At 45.8% G+C, this 27,745-nt stretch overlaps 1 protein-coding gene across 1 annotated transcript in view; it reads right to left on the minus strand.

The window, feature by feature from the left end:
• The window catches only part of magi1b (membrane associated guanylate kinase, WW and PDZ domain containing 1b), a 108,636-nt gene that overhangs the window by 48,587 nt on the left and 32,304 nt on the right, over positions 1-27,745 (minus strand). The window contains 3 exon segments of the mRNA XM_060070114.1: positions 2,268-2,513; positions 4,224-4,343; positions 20,930-21,046. Of these exon segments, the coding sequence (XP_059926097.1) occupies positions 2,268-2,513; positions 4,224-4,343; positions 20,930-21,046 (483 nt within the window).

Consider the following 27,745-nt stretch of genomic DNA (forward strand, 5'->3'; position numbering starts at 1 on the left):
ATACATTCATTACTTCCTCCTTGTAACCATTTATCCATCCGTCCACTTAGTATCACTAGCAATAAGAGGCTTATTTGGCTAAATGCCTTGTTTGACATTGACAGAAATGGCCCTGCTTCACTAACCTTGATCAGACATCACAAACAGAACCAATTGCAAACACAAATATGAATCAACAAATCCCGGCTAGCAGGCTAAGTGTTGAATCTCCAGGACGTTGGCAGGTGATTGGCATTCTAAAAAGCCACCCTGTAGTCCATTGATGACGGTTTTCCACAGAAATAAGTTCTGTCTGACAGAGATAACAGCAGATACCTTTCTGCAAGTGCTACTATCACAGTTTAAGATCTAGAAACATTCACTACACTGTATTATGGAGCGCTGCTGGAGGCATGCGCAGGGCGCCAGGTAGCTGGCCAAGATATGTCGATTTGAAATTACTTGCACATTTCCTATAACATCATATCATGGCTATCATGGTTACACCCTTGGTCTGCAATAGGCCTGCCTCAAAGTAGTCATAGGGATATATTTTAAGGATATTGACAGTGGCCTGAAATTAGTTTTTCAGATGCCACAGGTACAGAATGTATGATTGAATACAGGTCTGATTCGCGGCTTAAACAAGACCCTCATTGAAAGCCATTATGAAAAGGTTTTATTAAGTGTCTGATTAGAAATCCAAGGGCACCAAGTGTAAAGGGTGGAATTGGTTTTTAGTCAGCCGATACCTTACAGTTTGGGATTCATAGTGGGTATTGCCCATCTTCCAAAAACATTATTATACTCACTGCTTGCACTCTTTTATCCCTGAACCATCCCAAACTTCCTCCTCCTGCAGAGCAGATGCTTATTCAAGAGGGACAATTCGCACGTACCCCCCCCCCCCCCCCCCCCTAACCCCTAACACCTAACCCTATCCCCCCCCGCCTTTAAGCACTGCATTTCCTGTTACCTCATTCACATGCTGACTGACACCTTGCTGACACCTTGGCACGCTGCAACACAAACACTCCCATGTGGAGAGTACACAACCGTTGGTCACACCTTTAAACACAAATGAAGGCCGAGGCTTGTTTGACTATCTATAGACGTCGGAGCTACGTGTCACAAAAATGAATAACATTTTAGAAGGATGTTGCAATACAGCAGGCTGATTTAAAAGCCACATTATTATTACGGTACAAATCCGACACATATTATTGATACACCATAAACAAGCCTGCGTAGCCTAATAAAAAGGGTGTAGTCACCATCACTAGCCACAAATACAAGCCACGTGGTATCCTCCATTCCTATAAAAATCTCAGAAATTCTCCCGACTCCAACTAGCAATAAATACACAGTTCGCACAGCAACCACAACTGTATATTTACACGACGGCGGGGAATATTTCAAACATGGAGGCTGCCATGTCATCCAGTGCCGTCCCGCTTGCAGCCAGATGGCACTATTTTTCTCCCTCCCAGACACCCAGACACTGGCGGATGTGGACAAAAGCGGAGACCACTTACTCACCACACAAAGAACCACTTGTATCCTGCAGCCCGTCACCACAGCATGCTCCTGTGTGTGCGCCCGCTCTCCCTCTCCCCTCCCTGGATCCCGCGTGTTATTTTGTATTCCTCCTTCCTACCTTCTTGGAATAGCCTTCTAAAAACGCATTTGTCCCCCTGATCTGCTTCTGTGTCTCCCTCCCACAATCCTTTCCTGCAACCCACTTCCATCTTAAACCCCCCGGCCCAACACCCCCCCCCCCCCCCCCACACCCCTCGCCCAAAACACACACACACTCTTCCCTAGCCACTCCCTCATTCCATCCTTCCATTCCAACTCCTTTGGCTCTTTCCATCTTTTCCTTCTTCACAAGTGATCCAGCGGAGCAACCCCGGCTCCCCCCATCACCTGGACCACACAGCTCATTACTTTTCTGTGTTTATTTGGTAAAACTAAAAAGGAAGTGGCCTACCACGCACAACAAACACAACACACACCCCCCACCCCCGCCCAACCCGATGCGCTCGACAAGGCATTCCGAACAGAACGGAGCGACCGTCGTACGATAACACTTCGCTCTGGACGATCACCCTTTACGATCCTCGCTTTTCGAATAAATGCCCTGCTCTCGTTCCCTCTCCCACCCACTTCCTACCGGTGCCTTTACAGCCCCTCTCTCGTCACTAACTACCGTCGGCCCTAGTAGCCCCGCCTCCCCGCCCTCCTCAGCCCCGCCCCCCCATCCCCTTTAGCTCCTCCCAGAGGCGTACCTGTGAAGCTGCTGTTCATCTCCGGGAGGTCCTCGTCGTCCTCCAGTGGATGCTGGTGCTGCCGCCCTCCAGGCCCTATCCCAGCATGGTGCATCTCATCGTAGGTGTCTGCGCGTCGTGGAGTAGAGTGCTGTGAGCCGGGCAGGCTGCCGCTGAGCCCGTCTGCCAGAGGGGCATCACCGCCGCTACTAATCACTATCCCAGCGGGGGGCTGCGCTGGCGGCTTGGGCGTCCCATAATAGTTACCTAGGCAACGGGGGGAAATTAAGATAGGGCGGAAGGGGAGGGGGGGGTGCAGCAGAAAAGGAGGACATGTTAGGGGGGCATGGCAGGACAACAACAGGGTGAATGCATTGGCAGAGTCTGGGTCAGGGCGTGCGCCCGTGCGTGCGTGCGTGCGTGCGTGTAGGAGTGGCATGACTAAACCAATCTTTGTCTTGTTAAATGAGAAGGGTATAAATTTGAATTCCAGCCGTGACCCTAGTCGTGACTGGCTGCTCATTACACGCTGTTCTTGTCCACTGTGTTTGCTGTAGCTTTGTCATCACTAGAATCCCCAGGACATAGCTTTTTCGTTTAGCAGTATTTGAGCAAAATAATCATCTCCTCTGGGTTGGTGAAGCCAGCAGAACAATGTGCTATTTTGTAAAAGCAACAGGAATAAATATGGTGTATATTTTTCTTGTTTTGGTAAGGAAACAATATGTCATGATCCACAGTAATAACATTAGTAATAATAGTACAATAATATTTTCCAGAATTGTAATTAGAATAAACAAGAGACAAACGATTACCGTTTCAAATTAGGAAATTTTTTTTGTTTACATGTTGCTAGCCCACATTAAATTAGCCTTTACTACGGAGTCAGACAACATTAGTGGTGCTGGGAAGAAAGTGTTTGGATGCATCCATAGGTGGGGTGGTTTATTTAAACGAATGTAAACAATAAAACATATCACAACACCAGACCCCACACCAGAAGTGTTTGTGATTCTGTTCATCACATTGGCAACTACAGTACAGGTCATTATGCTTCGAAGCATGTGGAAAAACTCATCCGTAGCTCAAATTATGTCAATAACATTCATCATAAGAACATGCACAGCATCCCTTTTGACCCTATTTTTTTTATCACGCAAACAAATGTATCGGAGATCACCTTTGAGGGATGGGAGGTATCCAGCATGAGAAGGGTGTTGCCATGTAGGGCACCCTGCTTCCTCACTTCAGATCCCCCCCGCCCCCGCCCATAAGCTCCAACTGAGATCTCCCACTGAGCTACACTGCTGTCATCCGCTAGTTCAACATGATGCCCTCCATGGTTCCCAATCCACGATGTACATCTGCTTCAATAGGCCCAATGGCTGTCCTAGGTATCATCGCTTGATTTTTTTGGGTTTAAGATAAGCTTAAATAGTGTTTATTCCGAAACGGTCAATCGTTCTAAAGGTCTTTTGAAATGTGAAAATGGGTTATCATCACTATTGCAAGTATAATATTGAAGGCCTCAGTTAAAGTACAGACACTGACTATTTCATAGCAGAAACATTTAGCAGAAAGGAGTAACATTAAACATTCCACTACGTTGAAACTCACTGTTACTGCCTAGACTAAACCGATTTTTTCTTCTACTGACCATAGAGAGGAATGAATTAGAAACCTTCACGTTAATGTTTTCAGAAGATGACATTTATTTATTTATTAATTTATCGTATTCATTTATTTTAAAAGTGGGCAGACAGAAGTCAGGGGGGTTAATATTGTGTGCGTCCAGTGCCTTTTTATTGAGTCACTGCACCTCGCTCACATTTCCCTAGAAGGTCAAATAATTCCTAGTAAATTGCTACATGTCCAACTGGTACCGTTGTCAATGTATTTTGATGCACATTGTTTGGGAACTCAGACGTTTACTTGAAACAATGAACGAAACTCGAGTTAGAGAATGTGGAGACCTACCTTCATACGATCCAATCTCTAAGAGGGTCCCAGCCTTCTCCAACTCCAAAAAGTCCTCGACGGACAGGAAGTTGTAGTGAACACCAGGGACCTCTTCGTCACGTGGGGGACGGGTTGTACCTGCACCGCAGAGGAGAAGAGGAGGATGAGGAGGAGTGTGAGATACAATGGATAAATCTCCCATGATCATGGTTTACGTTAAGGAAAACAGAATGCGAATGACGAAACAAAACGATGAGGCAATGTGATCTATATCAGCGGTCCCCAACCCCCGGTCCGCGGACCGGTACCGGTCCGTGGGTCATTTGGTACCGGTCATACCGGTCCTTGATGCTGAAAAGGTTGGGGACCGCTGATCTATATCACATTGCGTATAGTGTTTCAGTGTATCTGTACACAACAACCTCACTTGTAGAAGGCTGAGAAAGCTTTGCTTAAACATCCTTATAGCAAAATGACAAATGGTTTGCTTTTTTCGCACTGGGTTTGAGATTCAGAATGTGAGGTGTCGGTAAGCAATTAAAACACAGCTCTTTAACTCGACCAAAAACCCCTGCACAGAAGGATTACGATGAACAAGCAACTCAGTGGCCATGTCAAGTATCCACGTCACGATGCTTTGCATCTTTGTCTTCTCATAGCAAATACTGCGTGAGGTTGCCTCATTTTTGTGATGTCACTCACAACATGGGGAGTGGGGTGGGTGGGGGGGGGGGACAGCCCTTTGCCCCTCCCCCCTTCCTCTCCACCACCTATTTTCCTCCCTTTTCATCAATCTCTCGATCATCTAATCACGTCGTCTCTAGTGGCTTGGGGAGCAATAAGACGGTAAAAATAGATGTGTGGAGCTGGGGGAAACGGCGCCCACTGCCGCCACCGTCAATGGCACCCGTGATAAATCACCCATCCGAGGGGCGGGGTCGGGGGTCCGTTTGGCAGGGAGGAGTGGGTGACTAAAGCAGGCAGCGCACACACAGAGAGACACACACACATACAAGCTCACACGAGCACACTCGGGGCAAGCCGCATGCATGGTGACGATATGCACACTCGCCTGTTGCCTCCTGGAGACAAAGACGGGGACAAAGCACACGGCGGGTCGTCTCGGGCGGCGGCAAACACTGGGCCAAGGCGCCGACTGGCCGTCCCTTGTACGAGCTACGTGTCCCTGCGTCTGCTCCGCGCGCGAGGGTCACCCTGCGAAGGACATTCGTTTTTAGTCTCACCGACTCTCCCCATTTTTTACTCTTTGTATGCACGACCATCATTGAGCATGTAGTGGTCTACTGCGTCTACTCTGGGCTCTGCTGGAGGCTTTGGAAGGTCTCCCCGACAGGAGAGCATCGTGTGTGCGTACGTAGTGTCGGTTAGCATGGAGTGACAACTTTGCACAGGGTCCTTGGCCACGTCCGAGTGGCTTATTGCTGGTCGGCTATTCCAAACAAAAGCACACATTGATTTAACTCCACTTGGACATTGCTGCCCCTAAGAAAGCAAATAGGAAGTGCAACTGTGATCAGTGTTTCAAAAAGGGGGGGGGGGGGGGGGGGGGGGGGTCTGTCGAATAGCAGAAGCTTGGCGACGGCCCAGAGTCTTAAGGCACTCATTGCTATCAGCCTAATTAATTCACCATCAACCCTTGTCCACAAAGGCTCTATTGACTGAGCCACGCATCAGAGTGAGTGGGAGAAAGGGATTGAGAGAGCGCATGAGTTACACTTTCAAATCACCCCGATTGGGCAGGATGACCGCCACGTGCACTTTGCTCCAGGATACTGACCTGACCGAGACGGAGTGAAACGGAGAAAGCAAAAGGCGAGCCGAAGAGTTGAGAGTGAATGCTTAATCCAGGTACTAGCACACAGCGGGGGGCCTTGGAGAGTTGCTATGGGGGTGGTTGTCTAGCTGAGGCCGGGGTTGGGTCTATAAGCGTTTCATATCATCCTCAGTGAAGAAACGGTGGGCGGGTAATGTGGTGAAAAGAAATCCATGATTTGCATTGCAGAAAAAAGATCAAGAAGTCACAGTTTGGGACATCGGATGACACACTCGTATCAACACCTAGCGCGCCGTCACTCTGGCCGGCCCACACCAATCACATTTCACACACACACACACACACACACATTCACGCACGCACACACACACGCACACACACACACCCCTCCCTTGCTCCATTAAGTGTCATCGAGTTAATGCACAGTGGCCTTTAAATACAAACAAAAATAGATTTTATTTTGGTCTGTTCACGCCATCAGCCGCTTGGCTGTCCTGTTGCCAAGGACAACCACGGAAGGATAGGTTGGCGAGAGACGGTGAAAGAGCCACAAGACTGTCCTTTGATGACGCTAAAGCCCTTATTCACAATACAACAGGAATAGCAGAAATATGCTATGTGCCTGTAGCTCAGCAAAGCACAGTAGTGATGGAAGGAAGCGCAATTGCTTGAGCATGACTCAAAGGTCTGGAAGCGCAATTGCTTGAGCATGACTCAAAGGTCTGCGTTCAGGACAGCGTGAGAGGGGCATCACACATGAAACAGAGCAAGGAAAAAAAACCAGTAATGGTTGCAGCGAGCAGGAATAGTACACGATGAGTAAAGTTTGGTGCACTATATTTGATAAAAAACTTTGAAATATACAGTACAGAGAACTTTTAGGATCACTGGGATAAAGTGATCCAAAATACACAAATACAACAAAGAAAATAACTGACCTTTAATAATATAGTTTTTTGTCATAGGTTGTGTTTCATAGCATGAAAAAATAAGTGTTAGGAGATAATCATCAAGTTTTTTGCAAGGAAACGAGATGAAGACCATGATAGGCGGAACCACGCTACGACCTTGGACCAGTACATACTTAGAGAGTATGTACTGAGTATGTTGTAAACACTGTATTAGTGTTTACAACAGTTCTGTGGTTGTGAATTTGTGATTGTTGGTTATGTTTTTCCATCTGTTGGATGAACAAAATATAGTCTTACCCTTTATGTCCAATGGCGGTCATTTTAGACCCGGGATACGACAGGTGTGACAATATTGATTAATGAAATGAGGAAAACATAGGGTCTTGAGTTAATTGGATGCAAATAAAAGTATTTATTTCTGATTTAAGAAAAGTTGTAGCCCCTATGATTTGACCTGAACACTGGATGAGGATAAGGCCTCAGGCAACAATATTGGTTGAAACAAAGCAAAGGTGTATTCATTTGGTTGCAATCTGCAAACTCACCGCTAACTGCCACTAAATCGTCTTCATCGTGCCTAAAGTTTTGTTTAGGTTGGTCAGCGTAAGCATGAAAACATTTAAAGGGCTCAGAATTCAATGAAGTAGCCCATTTAAAAACAAACCTTATCACAAGGGGGGGTTTCCCAAACCTAGATGTATGGATGAGGCTACAGTTGGTACAGTCCACTGATCCATCCATGAAACATCTGGCTACACACTCACACTTTGCATAATGAGTAGAATGTGAAGAGGCTTGTACTGGCGGATCAACGTCACACCTGGTGGTGAAACGGGAGCCCTGTAAGTGTACATGACCCTGGATGAACCGCCCCTGCCTTGCGTCCCCTTGGTCCCATCGTTTGTCTCTGTCACTCCAGCGCAGCAGAATGCTGAGCCACGATTACCCTCAAAGTAATCCAACTGAGACTTGACTCTGACGGAAGCCCAAGACTGGAATCGTGTAAACCACAGACAAGTGCATTACCACACACAAATACAAACACCATTAAATGAGGAAATGGCCCTTATAACAACCAACAGCTGGCCCTGCAAAAATGTTCACAGAGTTGCATGGCTACACGCACACACACACGCACACACACACACACACACACGCACACACACACACGCACACACACACACACACACACACACACACACACGTGTGAGGGTATACAGCCACCAAATGGCTGTTTCGCAACAACCAGACAAGATAAATAAACACTATAAATTACCATTTAGTGAGTCACACCTCCTCCTGCAAAACACACACACACACACACACCAAAAAAGCACATCATGATGTCATACTACAGTTAAGAATCTCTCGCAACAACCCCGATTGAGTTTAACTTAAATATTCACCATAACATTCCGATCAAAACACGACACCATCCAACACCCACCAATTGGGGCCGGCCTCCAAAGGTCTTTCTGGTTACTAAGTTACGCTGACAGGATTCTTCCAACCAAGATCAATTCAACATTGGAACACCTGCTGATTTTCCCCACAACCTCTGTCCTCTGTCCACAATGTCGAGATCAATAACAAATGTCTTGCCCTGTCACCTTTCCATCACACCGATCTGAAAAGATGGTGATGCGACATCCAAAGCCACCCTTAAATGGTCAGGCGCAGGGTTGAACCAAGCCACAAACACACACAGACGCACACACACACACACACAAACACACTCACTCAACATTTGGCTCACAGGAGATGCAGGCAACACTGAATGAATAAAGGAGTGGCTGCTGAAGGGGGCCTGACCAGCATGGCCCACTGAACCACTAGGGCTGTCCTCTGACAGAGATGGTAGGTTAAGGGAGTCATCTTGTGAGATCTACACCTCGTTCATTCTCAAGCTCATCTTATTTGCTCTGGCAGACGCATTCAAGTAGCTCATCTATATTTAATTGATGGCAAACTATTTTGGGGAGCCTCTGCTCTTGCAGAAGCTCAATACATGCAGTGAGCGAGGACGCTTGTGACATTTGGGAGACCAGTGAGTGAGACGAGATAGTGCCAAAATTAGATTTGAGAGGCCAATGGAATAGAAGGCTGATATATTATGTAACTGTGAGACATCCAGCAAATAATGAACAGCTGATAAACAGTTCTCAATCTGGCCATTAAAAAATTGAAACTACAGAATCCAACTCATTGAAGATATATTTTTTCTTTGTTTGTTTTGTCACGTAACTGTTCCAAAATACACTGAACGAAAAAACAAAAGGAAATTGGCCTAGAGGTGCATGCCAAACACTCATAATAGACTAATTTTTTAGAGTGCGTGCGTGCGTGCGTGCGTGCGTGCGTGCGTGCGTGCGTGCGTGCGTGCGTGTGTGCGTGACCTACATTTAACTCCGTCCACAACGCTACTACATGTCTTTACTGAGTGGTTGACTATGTCTTCCTGGCCAGGATTAAGATCTTGGTGCTCCTCAATAAACCATGCGTTGGGTCGGGCATCCTGGTCGCCAGGTCGCCCTAGCGTACGCTCCTCGTCAACAACATACTCCGACTCCATTATATCTCGGCTGAAACTAACCTTCTTTACTCGCTCTTTTTTTAAAGGAATAGCAGTTTCTCCACCTTGTTGGAAATCCTGACGCAACGTTGATGATCCTGAGTAAACATTTTCCTCCGAATTCAAAACCACATCTGAGTGGGGGCCATCTTCGAGTGTTGGCTTGGTCTCCTCGTCCACAAAACTCTCCAACTCAACTGTGTATTCATCTGAGCTATCCTGCTGTTTGTCGTTTACTCGGTCGTCCGACTTAGTGAAGGGCTGCTCGTCTTTCAGATCGTTAGCAGGTTTCTTCTTTCTTTTACGACATCCAAAGCATCCACAAAGGCCGAACTGAAGAGCACTGAACATGTTTGTTGGGGTTTTTCAACTATTGCCGATTAATCCAGATACCCCTAAGTGAAATTAGGGGGGTATTACGATGGTGAACAGAAGCCAGGTTTAAGCAACACAGTAAATATTCCAATATAGAGCACAGCCCTCATAGGCCAATACACCATCCAGGGATCGACCATTAATGAATATGTGTCTTAAATGGGCTATCCAGACACCCGTTTTCTCCCTGATGGATTTGCTGCTCCAAAAACACAGAAAAATAAACACCTGTTGTGTTTTTAGAAAGGCAGCGGAGACAAGCGAGTTGTGCCGAGTTAATGCGGATGCTAACTGACTTCCAATGTTTGCTGGATAAACTAAAAACACTTTTTTTGGCCGGAGGGGTAATTATGTCTTCGGTAGTCGCTGTGCCTGTGTATCCAGAGTGTATTTACTTTTGATATCTTAGTGACAGTAGGAAGAAGAGCACATTTTCTGTTCTGAAAATGTGCTGTTCGTCTGATTGAAGGCCCTGAGCTGACCAACTACAGTCAAATGGATGGCCGCACCAAGTACAGATCCTCAGGGCAACAGAGACGGTCTAATGAACTAACCTAGAAGATTGAGGAAATCCAAGGATACGTTTCAATATGTCTTCATGTTTTAAAGAGTAGTCACTCGACATAGCTTCAAGAGAACGGTTGAACTCAGTGGACACCGAATACTTTCCCTGATCAATAATAATCCATTCTATCATCATATCCCATCACCACCGTCCACCCCACATTACAAACGGAAGCATCCAAAATGTTCAACATAAAAGGTAGGATTTATGCCATGTACATGTATTTAGGCAATGTAAGATCAATAAAAAAAAAAAAAAAAAAAAAGACACAATTAGATAATCTTCCCAATAGATCATGAGTATCAAGTCTGTCATTCGGACTGACGTCGTTGACGACGTTGCATCATGTGTTGCCGAGCACGTTTAACCAGGAAAGGCCTGTTTCTGAGCTGATATGCAACGTGTCATCTGACTGAGCCGGACCATCATGTTCTAAGGACAACAGTCAGGGCGTGCCACGATGTTCAACAACATGCCTGAATGGTGCTAAAAATAAAGTGATGAATGGCGTTATGTGGAACCTGGCCTGCAAGACTCGGAGTGTTTGGGAATTTCTAACTAATTACGAACTGAGCCAATTCCATTATCTATTTAGAACCATTTTCCAAGTTGTGATTACGTTGGGATAGAAAATAATGCATACTGCGTACCTTGCCATAAACACATAGTATGGAATTCAGAATGACCTAAATGCAAATACAGACGTGTCAGCAGACAACTTTGAGAATCACGCTACATTAGATTGTACACTTCTGCTGAGTGAATGTCTACTCAATGTAAGCCCAGACCTTTCTGACTTTTTGATGTTCTCAACAGAGAACCGGCGATCAGTGCCATGGAAAGTAGGCCACCATCAATTTGTTTGGCAACGATTCAATATCATAATAGTTCTATGAATAGAATGAGCTATTTAAATTTAGCTTGTGTGCTAACACCGGGGTAATCGAGCACAGGAACAATCCAAGAGAGTGCATTCAAAGCCACTCTTGGATGAATTGATTGAAAAAATGACAACCATTAGTCATGTAGTCTATCCAGGAAAATATCCGCCACGATTTAGTGTCGATATTGGGAGTACAGGATTTATGTGTGCATCCTGCACACAAAGATCGGAGGATCTTGGTGTGTTCTCGCCAAGTTAGATAGAAAGACGTTCTCTGTGAAGACTGATTAAATATTTCATGAGCCTGACTCAGTGCATGGTAGAACTAGTGGCTTGTGGCACTCAACCCCCCCACACCTCACCTACCTACCTCTCCATCAACATCCTCTCCTACCACTTCTATCTACTCCACCATCTCCCGCCGTGTTCTTTACGAAACCTCCCTTTACCCCTTAACTCTTCCTGCCTTAGGATTACCTTTGCCAAAATTAACCCTTTCTCATTTTAACTTCTTGATGCCTTTCTCTCAGACCAAGCGTCGTACTCGATCACTTTTGAAGATAAAGTAGATCGCTAGTACTACTCCAACTTCAAATGTTGAAAACAAATGTTTTCTTAGTTATAGCAGTCTTGCAATAGTGATCTTGGCTATATAAAAGCCAGTGGCTATCATGCCTTGATCGACCACCTTATTGTAGGATTACTTTTGTCCCACTTTGTACTTCTTCAAATTACTTGGCCGTGACAGGCTGTGTGGCCTTGCCTTGAGCAGAATTACTTTTTCGAAATGAACAGATAACTATCATCACCAGACGGATCGCATGCTGCCTAGACCCACAGTTCTACACATGGCGTCTCTTGTTTTCATGATGTAATGTAGCTTGGAATAAAACCCACAGAAACCACTGCATCATTCTTCCACACTGCCAATATTCATTTAAATGAGCAGCCATGCAAAATAAATGCCCTGAGTAAAGAATAACCAGAAAAATGTTAAATTGTTGTAAAAAAGAAAAAAAGAAGGCCACTAATTGCCTCTTAAAGGGAGGAAAGATGAGTCAGATGTTTTGGTGTCCCTGCTGTGGGCAGATGAGGGGTGGCCATTTTCTTTCACAGTTTCTTTATGTGGTAATGCCGGTGGTTTGTGGTCGGCGCACCATTGGCAATGGTGATCGACGTATCATTTTTGTTTCCCTTATCAAAGTGAGGGAGTTGGGTTTTTAGACAGACTCTCATTTCCGTGATCAAGTCGTGATGAAATGACTTTGTTCGAGTAGATAATATCCTAAATCTGAGCTAGGCTCTGTGCCACTATGCGGTTTGAAATGAAATAATAAGGGTATGAGAGTGGGGATTTTATGTTTTATTTTACGTTACGTTTTTACTTAATAAAGGAAAAACAGAACGATGAATTATATATTTCCCTGACCTGGAATGAACTACATTGCCGATTACATATATAGATATAGCGGTGCTGTGTGGCTTTGTCGGTTGCCTAAGCAATAAATTATGCTCTCCTTGGATGGAATAATTCAAAAGTAAGGACTGTTTTTACACTGTCTGAGGTGAATGTACCACAACACAGACAGAGACAGAGACAGAGACAGACAGACAGACAGACAGACAGACAGACAGACAGACAGACAGACAGGGGAGAGTGGGGTGAGAGGCCATGAGACTATGTTGTGATATGCACAACAGTCGCATCGGGCCTAAAAAAATATGGATGTCCTGAAGAGCAGCGCAGATGCCGCCCCTTGCTCTCACCTGTATTAACTCCCAGCAAGAGTCAGTAAAAAATACTGAACCGAGATGCTACAGAAACCTGATGACTTTTTTACATTAAAGCCTTACACTTAGTTGTTGATTAAATAAACACAGGGTTAGTTTATGCTATGTCTCTCACAGTTTCAACGTTATTTCCCCAAAGAGTGCAACACTTTGTCCTTGGGTAGGCAAACAGAATAAGTGAACAAATCCAGCTGTACTGTTCCTGTGTTTCCCATATTTCAATGCTTCTCAATCATAGTAGCGAGCATTCCCAGGATTGAAATCCATTCATCCATGTAGACATTGTTGGCCTGTTCTCAATTCGTGCCTAATGCCATGCTAACCTGTACAGATTGTTAGCCACTTCTTGTTATTTTCAGCATCCATGTTGCAAGGAAAAACTAGATTACGACAACCTACATTATAAAATGCATAACATAACGTCAAACACACATAACTAAAACCGTAAACGCAACACATAAGCAGCCAGGGAAAACTGGAAACATTTCAGGAAAACCATGCGTGTTCTTTGATTTCTAGGATGTTACAGCAGCATTTTGCCAAAATCTCTCAACGTAGCGCGCACGCACGCACGCACGCACGCACGCACACACACACACACACACACACACACACACACACACACACACACACACACACACACACACACACACACACACACACACACACACACACACACACACACACACACACACACACACACACACACACACCCCAAATTAGAAATGTCCCCCATCTCCGCAAGCCTGCAAAGGAGTTTATGCAAAGCAGAAGACCTTATAAACACACAAGCAAGCAGGACTAGGGGTCAAGCAAGGGGTCGGTGTGTCTCTCGGCAGGGGTAGTGGCCATCTGTCTGCTTAAAGGGTTAATCCAACCCCAACCACACATGCTGCCGCTCAATCCCACATTTCTGCTTCTGTGGTTCTTTTTTTTGGGGTGGGGGGTGTAATGAGTCAGAACGTTAGGGGTGGAGCAGCATTCCATCGTCCAGATACCCCACCTCTCCCCTCTGTACCTCCTCCCCCTCCCCCATCTAGGGTGGACTCTCTGGTGGGTTGGGACCTTTTGTTATTGGTGTGGGGGGGGTCTTGAGTTGGGGAAATTTGTTTGTTAACTCTTTGTTGACTGATAAGAGGATAGCAGCAAGAGAATGCCCCCAACCGTTCTGCCTCCCACACACACACACACACACACACACACACACACACACACACACACACACACACACACACACACACACACACACACACACACACACACACACACACACACACACACACACACACCTGTGGACCAACATGACTACTCCTTGATGTGGAGACCAACTAGGATGTCCGTTCAAAGAAAGAGGTGGTGATGGAGAGAAATAGAGAGAATTGAGAGGAAGCTGGTTGATGGGGGGGCTGATCAAAAACAGATATTTGGCCAGTGTGGGACTAAATCAGCGAGGAACCGTCTGAAAGCCCACCACCACACCAATGACAACCACTCTTTGTCTGGGATTTATCCCCCTCTTTCTCCTCACTAAAAAGGAGTGACAGCAGCCAGGCAGATTGACCAGAGAGAAAGAGAGAGAGAGAGAGGGAGAAGGAGAGACAGTGAAGACAGAAGAGAGAGGTGGGGACTAGCCTAGCATCTTGGAGGCTTCATTCAGTCAGTCCGACAGGCAGCGGCCGCCTGCTGCTAGCCAGCCTCAACGCAGGCTAATGGCTTCCAGCGTGAGCAAGCATGTCAACAAATCACATCTCACATTCGCACGAGCCAAATACAAGGCGGGCAAACACACACACACACACACACACACCACAGGCATACAGAGACACAATCCCTCCTGTCCACGGTAAGTGACACAATTTATATTGAAATCTAAATATTAATTAGTTGACAATCATAACCTCGACAGGCAGCCGTAAAGAAGACCATTAGCAGCACACAGCCAATCTCACACACACACACACGTGCACATGCACACACACACACACACACACACACACACCAGCCCCATTCCCATTCACCGCAGGCCGCCCGCCACACGTTTCCGTCCGTCGGACCACAACACGTCAGCCACCATTGCTGCCAGCCAGCGACGTGCCCGTCACCCACCGTTCTGACGCCTCCTGCCTGATAGTCCTCCTCACCCCCCCGCCCCCTCCCCCACCCCATTCCATTCTCCATCTCCAGCACCCCCCAGCCCTGAGCTCCCTCCATCCCCAACCCCCCCGTCAATTTATCCACCAACACCACCCCAACATCATGCCAGCCCCCCTACACGGGGGAGAATACAACCACACGGTGGTGGAGGACATGTTACCTCAGTGTGCATACGGCAGTTCTCCGCCTCCTCCCCCCCCTGTAGTCCGGCTGGACCGAGACGACGACAACACGAGAGAGACGGCGGAGAAGGGGGTGAAAAAAAATCCAATCTGCTGGGGATGAGTGGTGAAGGAGTGGAGTGCACAATCTCAGTCCTCCTCTTGTCCCTCTCTCTCTCTCTCTCTCTCTCTCTCTCTCTCTCTCTTTCTCTCCCGCTCCCCTTCGGGGGAAGTGCCTGCTGCGATGCTGGCTCTGCCTGGCTGCCGTTCCTCCTTCTCTGCCCTGCGTCCAGCGTAGCATTCAGGGCTTTGTCAAGCTAAGCTAACGGTGGATGAACGAGCAGCGTCCACACACTGGCTGTAAACGCTCCCTCACTCGCTTGCTCCCCCTCTGTCTCACTGACACGCGCGCGCGCGTCTATGCACGCGCGTCTACACACAGCAATGCTAAGCTTCTGTCGCCGTGTGGCTCTCTCTCGTGTGCACTGACTGAGCCTTGCCGTCTCCCGTCTCCGGCACCCACATGCACCCGCCCACATATTTTTCTCTCCTCTCCCTCTCCCACTTTTCTAGATCCCTCTCATTTCATTTCAGTCTCTGCATCTCTTTCTCTCTCTCTCTCTCTCTCTCTCCCTCCCTCTCTCTGTGTGTGTGTCACCTAGCCTGTTCCTTAATTCATCCTTTTCCTTGTTTTCCCAGAACAAGTCTTCGCCCACACTTCTACACACACAGTGTTTGTCTGTGTATGCATGCTGCATGTGGCTCAAGACATAGCCAGATACGCTCTATTAGGCAATCCCTTAAAAAGGTGGCATTTTAGTTGTGATTTGTTGTGTTTTGTAATGGATGTGCGTGTGTGAAGGCTTAAAATGGCCAATGTGCAGCATTTCATTGTTATAGTGCTGACCCCGGTAATGATGTGCATCAGCCTGGAAGAAGAGGGGGGATAGGGGGAGGTAGGCTGAGAAGAGTCACTGAGCCAGGGCGCAGGGGTCAAAGTGCGTGGGTTTCAAGATGGCAGACGGCTACAAAACGAAAATGTAACTTGTCAATTATGCTGCTGCATTTAGACCTACGCAGTGATAGAGATTATCTGTTTGTTGGATAAAGTTTCACGCCTTGATGGATGGGAATGACTGAATGGGAACAAGGCCAACTCCAGGACAATGTGGTTGCTCTGAAAGTTTGTAATATATTAGTCGGTATTGGGGTCTGCTGTGCAACTTTGCAATAAGGAAACTTCTGGGTGGCTGTGTTGTTTTGATGGCCCTTAAAGGACCAGCGAGTTCTTATACCAGTAGGTCAACCAAAGGCCTTTTGGATTTTAGTCAAACAAAATGTCTGAGTTACCAACACAAAATGCCGGAACCATAATTACTTTCTAACTATAGATGTAATCAACAGTTTTAGAATGATTATTCTTAAAGGGCATTCCGATGCCTTCTACCAAAGGTAATCTATTGGAATTTGCGATGTGCATTAATTAAATGCAAACAAACTGAGAGGTTTGAGGAGATATCGTTGGTAAAAATGGTACAACATCTACACATGATGTTCTGCTCCGTCCCATCACCAAAAGTATATGTGACATCTCCATTGACTCCTCCCACTCACGGTACTATAAAATGCTTTATTACTCAAGCCTTAAAAATACTTTGTTAACATTGAGTTTGTTAACTAGGATTGCGTGCATGTCTGGTTTGTGTGTGCATGCATGTATTTAGCATATGATACAATCACTATGAAGACAACTGTTGACTTTATAACTTAATAAATGTACTTCAGAAGTTCATTATGAATCATTCAGGATGAATTGACTGATAATAGCTTGCAGAAGAAAAAAATATCACCTGAAAAGGTTGACGGAACCACGGACAAAATCATATGAAATATCTTCAGCACATCCCATTAACCAAAAGGGCAGGTTTTCAACGAATTTGCGATAATATTATTCAGTGTTGTATTCACTGTAACACAAAGAGGTGCTAATGAAAATATTTCTCTGGGAGACCAGATCTGAGATTCAACTATGCAAATATAGTATTCATCACATAATTCAGAGCCATCTTTAGATGGATATAATAGCTGTATAAATGTATATAAATACAGAAATATCCACATACATAAACTATCAGAGCTTAATTCAGCCTATAATGCCATGTTTCCTTTGTGATCTGGTGGCAAAAATAAAATGGACACACATACATATGAATTAGCTATTTTTTTCCTGGATGGAGCAATAGGGGTGCCATTGTGGAGGAATTTTGCCATCTCACCACACAACCTGGCTGTGTGAAAAGCATACAACAAGCCTGCATTTTACATCATGAATCACAAACACCTCAGCTGGTAGCTCAGACGTATTCAAACACGCCGCAAATAGACCCCAACACCAAAACATGACGTGTTCATGCCAGTGTTTTGGTTTTAGCTAGCAGCACCGTTTAGCATTAGTGTGTGTTGGAGTGTGCGTGTGCGTGTGATTGTGTGTGTGTTCCATCTCGCACAATACTGCTGCCCATCCCCCTCTTTAGCCCCCAAACTCCCAAAGCCCCACCCCCGCAACACTGGCCGCTACCTCCCCCCTTTCACGGCGCCCTCTTAGCCTATATACTGGCTGTCCAATCGTCTCAACTGCCAGATCTACGTTTTACACGTGTGTACACACACACACACACACACACGCACACACACACACACACGCACACACACACACACGCACACACACACACACGCGTACACACATGCACTCGCAACCCACGGGCGGCATGCCTCCCCGCGAAGCTGCCAAACACAGAGTGGCGAGAGGGAATAATGTGATGAGCAGCACCATAACAACCACACCAGACAATGCCGCTACTTGCCTTGACGGAGGTGAGGTCAGGGCTACGTTCCTCCTCCCGAGTCTACACAACCATCCCTGTCGTCTCGCTAGCGTGGTCGGCTGATCGTGGGCAGCCGGCGCAAGAAAGCACAGGAGAGGAAGAAAGAGAGGAGAGCGAGCGAAAAATGGGGGGGGGAGGGCAGGAGGGAGGGGAGGAGGGAGTGTGAGGCAGAAGGAGAGAGAGTGAAAGTAGTAAAGGATTTAGAAGTATTGGTTTGTGTGAACAAAGCATAGTGGTGTGGAGTGAGAGCAGGACAGAGCGCGGTGGTGGGGGGGCGGGGGGGGCTAGGGGGGTTAGGGAAGGGGGAATGCTGAGCGTGCAGATGGACTGACCACAAGGAAAGCCGACAGACGCCAGGAAAGGTGGTGGTGGTGAGGTAGGGCGGGGGTGAGCGGATGGAATCGTATGGGGACAATTAGGAGTCAGCTCGGACGGCCGTCACTCTCCACACTGCTTGTAGACCGTGCATCCTATATGGCTGGGCACAACAGAGCCCTGATGCACAACAGAGCCTTAGTCTGCTGGTCTGGTCTGCTGGAATGCTTTGATTTCAACCAACAGCTGAAACTAATGGGAGACAAATTCGGCCCATGGACGGCAGAATAATGCTTTATGGAAAGATTTTGACAGACAGACAGGAAGACAAATAAAAAAAAACTCATTTATGACAGACAGGGAAAGGAAGCTATTCCACAGCTGTATTATTTTCCAATCTGGTTACTATTATGCATTTACATGTTTGTGTTCAATTCTGGACGAGAAGAGACAGAGTTATCTCCACATAATGTATTTGCTAGTTTGTTATACTGGTAAAGTTGTTTGATAAGAAACAATAACTTGGAGTTAAAAAATCTTTGAAAAGTAAAATGTGGTTACTGGGTCAAATGCATGTGCAATGTAGGGGTCATTTTAGACCCTGTCTACTCCTAATAAGCTCAGCCATTTACTTTTATTTTTGTGTTTAAGTGAACCCCTTTTCAGATGTATTGTCCAAAATGTTTAATGCCTCATCCAAACGGTAAGAGAGCTGATAGTTTGAATGAAATCAGTGTTGGAATGGAGTCAAGGAACCCATAAATTGTCCTTCAACATATACCTACAACCAATGGATGCATAATACATATCCCTATCAAAAAACGTCCTGTCCCCCAGTCCCCTAGTGAGAAGCCTACATAATAACCCATTGCTAAATGTAACAAAGTCATGTAAATCTTATTTGGGGCAAAGCCCCCTAAAGGTAACTAGACCGCCTCCAGGACAGCCCCCATGTCCGGACAGAAAGGGTTAACGTATGGCCAGGCAGAGGGAGGTTAACCAACAGTGTTATTCTCCCGCTCACATCAAACACACACACAATTTTCCATCTGTCTCTCCACCTGCTTGCTGTTCATTAGTCAAGCCTACACACACACAAAACATGGACACATACACTGCTATTCAGTGACCTCAACTGACCACTACACATTCAGAGCTTGAGTCATACACACAGGTGCATATTGGATTGACTGCCTTTGCATTAGAATTCATCAATTAATATAATTGGGATAAACTTTACACATAACCCCAACATAGAGATGCAAACATCACTATTGCACAACTAACAAGATGTGATGCTTCACGACTGTTCCAAAATAAGAGTGAAACAGGTTTCAGCAATTGCATAGCTTTACAATTTCAACTCGATGTAGGAATAAAATTTGTCGTTTGTTGCAAACAGCAGTTTTTACGAGCGGCCCATAGACCTCAGAGTGATTAGGAGGGCCCATTACAACGGGACCAGTGTCTGGCTGACATACGGCCCTGGACATTGGGCTGATGAATTCCTCTGAAGAGACCCCAGAATAAAGATCCTCATTTGCGTGAGAGGGTCGTGATCAAAAATATTGAAAAGCCCACCAAAGAGAGGCATTGGGGCCAGAGTGTGTCGGCTTCAGGTGGTGAAGAAGCACAAAGCATGGAAATTGTGAAGGGATCTAAAGACAAATAAGGTGCTGAAAAGTCTAAATGTTGGCATTCTAAAATATTCAGTACTGGTTCAATAAAAAGAACAAGGCTGAAATGATTTCCAAGAGCCTCAAACCTTCTGAAACCACGGCCAGGACATCCATGAACACATCTGTATCAATCATGTACCACTTTCACATGTTGTTACAAGGGGGCTGTGGGGATCCATTACCAACTTAAACCTGACAAGAACACTTAAACATTATCGTTCAAGTTAGTTTTTATAACACTGGAAAGGAAATTCCAGTGAAATTCCCAAGTCTCTGCTTGTGCCGCCATGCAGCGGCAAATGCTAAATCAAACCAAAAACACATCTCCAGCTAGCTTTCAACAAGGCAATACCCAAGAAAAATAGGATGCCTGTGTGGGAGGAGGCGTTCGAAGGGTAGGATTCCTGGATTACAAGGTTTGGCGGCGGCAGAGATCACAAGCTGCTATAAAGGATGCAGGTCAACTACAAAAGAGGCGACGCATTTAATCACCAATGCTATCGACCCTACCAACCGGGGAGAGTACTGGTCTATCGATTTCTCAAGGCGCCAAGCCCTTCTCTTGTAAATCAGGTGCTATTGGTAAAAGCAATGCATACGAACAGAGAACGTATAGAGGGCCGTGGGGCATCACTTACAAGGCACGGCGTGGCGGTAGAGGTTCTCTCGGATGGTTTGTTGCAGCTGGTGGTCGGCGGAGGACTTCTGGAAGCGCAGGCTCAAGTAGTGCTTCAGGTCCTTGTTCAGTTTGTTTCCTGTCAAGAGGAGACAAACAGGAAATGGGTGTGAGCGAGGGCATCGCACAAAATACGCTTTCCAATCCCAGGCCAGAAAAATAACACAACGTAACACAATGGCATCATGAACGGAGAGACGTGACACATGACTACCAAGTGTGAGCAGGCCTCCCATCTTGCTTTGAGTGGAAAACTGTATGAATGGATGAGGAGGCGATGCGAGGTAAAGATAGACAGCGAGTTGGTTGTGTGCGTGGAAAGGGTTAATTGCAACGCTGCCATTGTCACTCTCATGGGTTGGCTGGCAACAAGCCACGCTTTCCCGTCGCACTAGAAAACACTACGTCTGGCACCGAGGTTCAGTGGCGACCCACGGATAGGCCATCTGGACCTCAGACATGGAACCTCAGACACACAGTGTGTCTCTGAGGATAAGCCAGGCAGTGATGGGAGTGTGTTGTGGGCTATGGTTTGTATCTCTGTGTGGCTTGTAGCAAGCCATGATTACAACTGATTCTGGTGAATGTTAAAGTGAAACATGAGAGAAATCAAAACGTACATGTCCAATGCAATCATGCTTTGTGAAAGAAAACAAGCACACCTTTGCACTGTACATTTCAACAACTCGGTGTCGTGATCCCTCTGTGAATAGAAATCTAGTGTTATTGTAAACCAGAAACAGCCCGTTATTAATATACCATACATCTATAGTCTCTGATTGGCAGTTTGGACCATTTGTGGCCGTCTTGGAAAAGCACCCAGTCATAAAAGGCCCAGGATTTTGTTTCCATGGAAACAATGAGTGCGTGCCTGTGTGCGCAAGTGTTGTTAAAGACGGTGGAAGCTCAGCGTGTGGATAGTTGTACAGCGAGGAAAGGGGAGGGGGGGGGGGGGACACGATGCACATTGGTTTGCAGTGCTCAATGAAGACTTGCTATCAAATATGTAACACCCCCATACAAACCACTACAATGCCAACGTCCTTCCCCCAAAATCGTGGCAAATGTAATTGACACAGCTGGTTCTGTACAGTTGAGCAGTAGTACTATACAGTACATCATCAACCCTTCAAGCAAAGGGGTTTCTGCTAGCGTTGCACAGTATACCGATACTAGAAAGGGATCACGATACCCTCACGCAAAAAGCGATACGATGCGCTAATTATTTAGCATCGATACTTTTATAAAAGAAAAAGGCATACTTTTATAAAAAAAAAGAGAAAATATGAAAGCAAAAAATACTTTCAACGAAAGTAGCATCAACTCTCAGTCATACTCCTTGCACGCAGGCGCAAGTCAGTGGGCGTGCCCATGGACATGCCCCCCAGCTCGCACACAGCAGCAGCAGGCAGTTCACTGAGCGAGTGAGAGTGAGACGCAACGAGATGGCGACAGGTTCGGAAGCGCTTGCCGACAGTCCTCGGCTTGTTGAGAAAAAGACGAGAGAAATTAATATGGAGTGTAAATAACGGATCAGAAGTGTCCATGTAAACGCGGCTATTGATACTTCTGATCCGATTAGTTTTCTAATCGGAATAGATCTATTCCTATCATGTAATCCCAATGTACTCTATAGATGGCATTTACAAAAGTGGTAAGGGTACGTCCGTATGTCTCTCATGCACAACCATTATGTTGGTCTGGACTTATATGATATATAAGGGATAATGTTGTACAGAACGCTAGCATTGTATAGCCTACACATCGCTTTTTTTAACAATAGATAATCACGAAAAAGTTTTAGTGGTACACATTGAGGTTTGGCCTTTGACTTTGGCCTCATCAAATTACTACTCAAACCCCATGAAGAGAGTGCCGTGTCATACAGGTGTAACACTGAACAGTGAAGATAAATGATAGGTTGGATTTTGTTTCAGAGTACTACGATAAACAAGCTGCAGGATATGGATATGGGGGGGGGGGGGGGGTAACAGTTGACCCTGTGACCACAAGCGTAAATCCCTCCTCAACACGATAATTAGAAACAACGATTGCCCTAAGAGCCCACCTGCAACGGATTTTACATTAGCCAACTACAACAACCTTGATGTAGGCAGAAGGGAGGTAGGGGGAGGGTGTAGCAGAGGGGGACAGAGGAGGGGAGCAAGGAGAGAGACGGGAAAAGACAGTGGGAAGACACAGGTACAGAAAGTATGGAGGGAGAAAGACAAGAGAAACTGAAAAGGGCGAAAAGAGAAAAAAGAAGTGAAAAGAAACGTGGACCAGCACGACAAAGACAACGTAAAAAATGTCAGAGACATTAAAAGCACAGGCAAAACTTTCAAGGCATTCTCCTAAACACTGACTGCCTGCATGCCTGCCTGCATGCCTGCCTGCATGCCTGCCTGCATGCCTGCCTGCATGCCTGCCTGATGCCCCCCCACCCTACCCAACCCCCACCCGGCCCTCCCTTCATTCCTGCCCTCGAGTCCTCCCTGATCAGCCAGCCGAGGCTCTGCTCCGACACGCGAAGCCGGGCATGGCACCGGGCAAACCTTGGTTGGCAGTTGACATCTGTATCCACGAGGCAAAAAAAAGACCCCGAACACCACTGAAACTCAACCCCTCCCTCTCTCTCTCTCTCTCTCCCTCTCCCTCCCTCTCTCTCTTCCTCCCTCTCTCTCTTTCTCCCTCTCTCTCCCTCTCCCCTCTCTTTCCCTCTCTCTCTCTCTCTCTCTCTCTCTCTCCCCCTCCCTCTCCCTCTCTTAGTAACACAAGATCACTCACATTCCTGCTGAGGGAAACAAATCATACACACACCATCATCATTACATATCCTAGGCTGGAGCCAGGCAGCCCGGCCTCTAGTCAGACCGCTGCTGAACTCTGTTCACGTCAAGTTATTCCTCCCGTTGTGCTTGCGAACTAGAGCTGTGGTTTCTGGGATTCCGAGGACAGTCCAAGCCCTAATCGCCGAGCTCCTCATTAGTTACATGTCTCTCTCCACGGAGGGAGCCCAGCCCCCCTCGAGAGCGTACACCCCTCGTAATGGTGGAACTTGGAAAAACACAAGAGTTCTCACCAGCTAGGAAGCGCCAGTCTAACTGACATAGCAGAACGGCAGTCATATGCCACGCTGCCAGGCGGTTTTAGGCCCAGCCAGACTACGATTTGGCAGCGTCAACGCTTGGCCTGGACTCCAGTGTTGTATCACAGTTGAATACACAAACAGTCTGGCACCCAAGCTAACAAATAAGAATTTTTTTTCCCTTCTCTCTTTTTCAATTGTCTGCTTATCATCAAGGGATGCCAGATAATAGTCTCCCTGATTAAGAGGAAAAATGTCTTCCTTTCATGTGGGTCGTTTATTGTTCAATTTACTTTCAACCAAGTAGTGGGGAAGTCCAGGAATCTTAAAACATAAACAGTATTGTGCTCCTCGGTTCCATACTGCCATGTTCAGTTAACATGAGAGCCAGGATCTGCATCCCGGGGTCTCTGCTATCATCTTGAGTCTGGTCCTCATTGAGACACTCATCCCCTGCTCTAGTTAATCAGATAATCAGGGGGCTGTTCACCTCTTGATCACCTCAATCTGCGGCCCGCGCCCACGGTCCAACAACCAGCTTCCTAGAAGGGCTGATCCATAAGCAGATCCTCGCCATACTGGTGTCAGAGTTTGGTCAATGACCAGAAATAAGCTCTCGTTATAGGTCCGCTATCTTTACAATTAGCGACTGAACCACAGTTTGTGTCTCCAGTGGTACCTTCCTGGGTGATGAACAGCAAATCAATGGGCAAACATTGTAAAGTGTTTAGCCAATGACAAATTAATGACATCTCAAGTCCTATGTGAGTCAGACAACATGCCAGAGGGGGAGAATTACAGCTGTGGATGATTAGAAAATATATCACAAAATCGATATAATTGCATTATTTAATGGATAAATATAGATGATCCCACTCGTGTATATTTCTATCTATTAATTTACCAATCAATCTAGAGCCGTAGGCAATTTGTCAGTCTCAGATATTCCCATGGGGCTTGAAAGAGATCTTTGATACAAGTCTCTCGGCATATGTCCATGTGTGTGTGGTAGTGTTTAAGGGCCCATCGCTGCTCTCTATTTCTGCCTTCCTTCACGGTGAAGGCCAGTTCCTGTCTCCATGGCAACGAAAGGAGGATGAGCAAGGAGGCTGCTGCGTTGGTGGCAAATGAGAATGGCTTGGTGCCACCTGCTGGCCTTCTATGATATTACATAAACATTTTACCAAAATAAAAATATAAGCCAGAAAGCTTGTGTCCTGGCCTGACGATTAAGAGTAGGCTCTACAGTAGCCGGGTAATCCAGTCCAGAATCAATAATATCAACCATATGATCCTGTATCAGTGTATTTAAAGCCTTGGTGAATGTATTTAGAAGTACCTTTAACATAAGCAACTACAAATGTAACACACACACACACACACACACACACACACACACACACACACACACACACACACACACACACACACACACACACACACACACACACACACACACACACACACACACACACACACACACACACACACACACACACACACACCCCCACCCCCACCCACCCTCCCTCCCTCCCTCCCTGGGGCGAGGGAAAGCAGGTTTCTAATCAATACTCAGGCTTGTGTTGTTTGTCCCCAAATTGAGGAAGAAATGCAATAAGACAATAAGTGTCGGGCAGTGGCTGCTATGGTTTGAATGGCACAAGCGGCCTTTCTCTGTGGTGGTAAATCCTACGTAATTATCATTGTCCTTTTACCCTTTCAATCGTTTGCTTAAACCCTGGCGCACAGCCAATAACCTAAATCCCTTCTGTGTTGTGCAGAATATTTTCCACACAACAAGGAGCAATATGATTTAGGCAATGGTTCAGTGTTCTGCGAGGGGGGGAAAAACGCTGGGTACAGTCATTCCAAGGGAAAGCAATAAACATAAAATCACATCTCTCGGCAGTAAGATTGTTTGTTCTTGCCTTTAATACCAACTGCACTGGAGGCACGCAAGCCCAGAAGCAGGAAGACTGGTAAAACTGCAATGACGCCGTTCACAGTCTACCCTCCCCACCCCCCCGCGAAACACAAGGGGAAATAACACATTTTAGGTACAGAAAGAAAAAAAGTGACTTAAAGAGCTAGAGGTTTAAAAACAACCCTCTTTTTCACAAGATGTCCTTGTGATAATGCCTCATTAAAATGACAAAGACCATCCATGAACTATTTGGAGCCATGGTTAGAAATCTGTCCTCTGCTTACTAGCTAGTTAATCATTCCAGATTGCTTTAATTGATCGCATCCTGGCAATGGATAAAAAAAACAGCATATCTCCAACACTAATGCTCATAGAAATTATGAATAAATCACAAAATATGAATATATAGGACTCCCACAAGCTCTTGTAGAAGGTTTCCCTCCATCCCAGTTGTGTTTATTCAACCACTATTCCTAGGCTCAAGTGTGTAATACTATTAGTGCCCCCCCTGGTGGTGTAGATGGAGAAAAGCACATACCAAAAATGTGTGAGTTGCCAGCAGAACAGTACTTGCATGTCGTTGTGCGATGATATAGTGCTTATATATATTGTAAGCACTATGTGTGTGTCTACTATTCAATATAAAAAAAATATTAAATATGAACTTCTTCCAAGAGTATGAATCAATCTAACGTGTCTTTGATACTTTTGTGTTTCGCCTTGAATAACATTTTACCATCTATTAGGGTGGAGGGGAGCTTCCTCTCCGAAGGTTCACTGACCCATTTTCTTCGCCCAATCATCCTACCCCTCCGCAAACCCCAGATGTGCAAAAACACACACACACACTCACACTCACACACACATTAATTAGAATGTAGCATTGCCTTGCCGTTGCCCTTCATCATTGGTAGACGACGACAGATTGATTGAAATGGAAAGGTTGCACGTCCCTAAGGCTGACACTCTATATTACAATGTACAGATACACAGAGAGATGAGACAACACTCTGGGTCTATTGAAGATGGAGGAACACGCATGCTGCTGTAACATGAATAACAAGCATCACTCATTCCAACAGGCTGGCTGATTGGCCTGCACACAGACTGTGCTGCAGTGAGCAGCACCTCAGCTGAATGCGATGGTTGGTTGGTTTGTTTGAGGTCTGCATGGATGAACTGTTAAAGCTGCAAATGAGCTCCGGTCCAAACGCATGCCTTAACGCACACATAATTGCGAATGTTCAATGAAGCAACGCTTCTATTTAGTGAGGGAGTGAGTGGTCTCGAGTCGGAATTGGATGGATCCTTGTTCCCATATGTTTTCTGAGTAAAAGCCTGTGCATGGGTGCATTGCTGTTCCTGCATGCATGTGAGCTATTTCATTTGTGGGCCATGTGCCGTGTGTGATCAGTGGACAGGACACAGATAATAAATATTAATATTAGTGCTGTCAGTTAAACCCGTTATTAACGGCGTCAACGCAAACCAATTTTAACGGCGTTATTTAGTAATTATTATTATTAATAAAAATAAAGTTTGTATGTTCATCGTTTAATTGCACTATAGGCTTTTTTTTTTGTATCGTCCTGTTTTGATCAGTATATGCCAATGTTATCAATAAAAAAACATTTGCATAACGCAAGCCGATGCACTTCTCCATGTTGATAAGAGCATTAAAATGAGAAAAATTAATGGGACAAAGAAATCAAGGGATATTTAGCATAGAAAAAAAATTGCGATTAATCGTGATTACTTGCGATTAA

The sequence above is a fragment of the Gadus macrocephalus genome, chromosome 13, assembly GCF_031168955.1.
Source record: "Gadus macrocephalus chromosome 13, ASM3116895v1".
In the NCBI taxonomy this organism is placed as follows: Eukaryota; Metazoa; Chordata; class Actinopteri; order Gadiformes; family Gadidae; genus Gadus; species Gadus macrocephalus.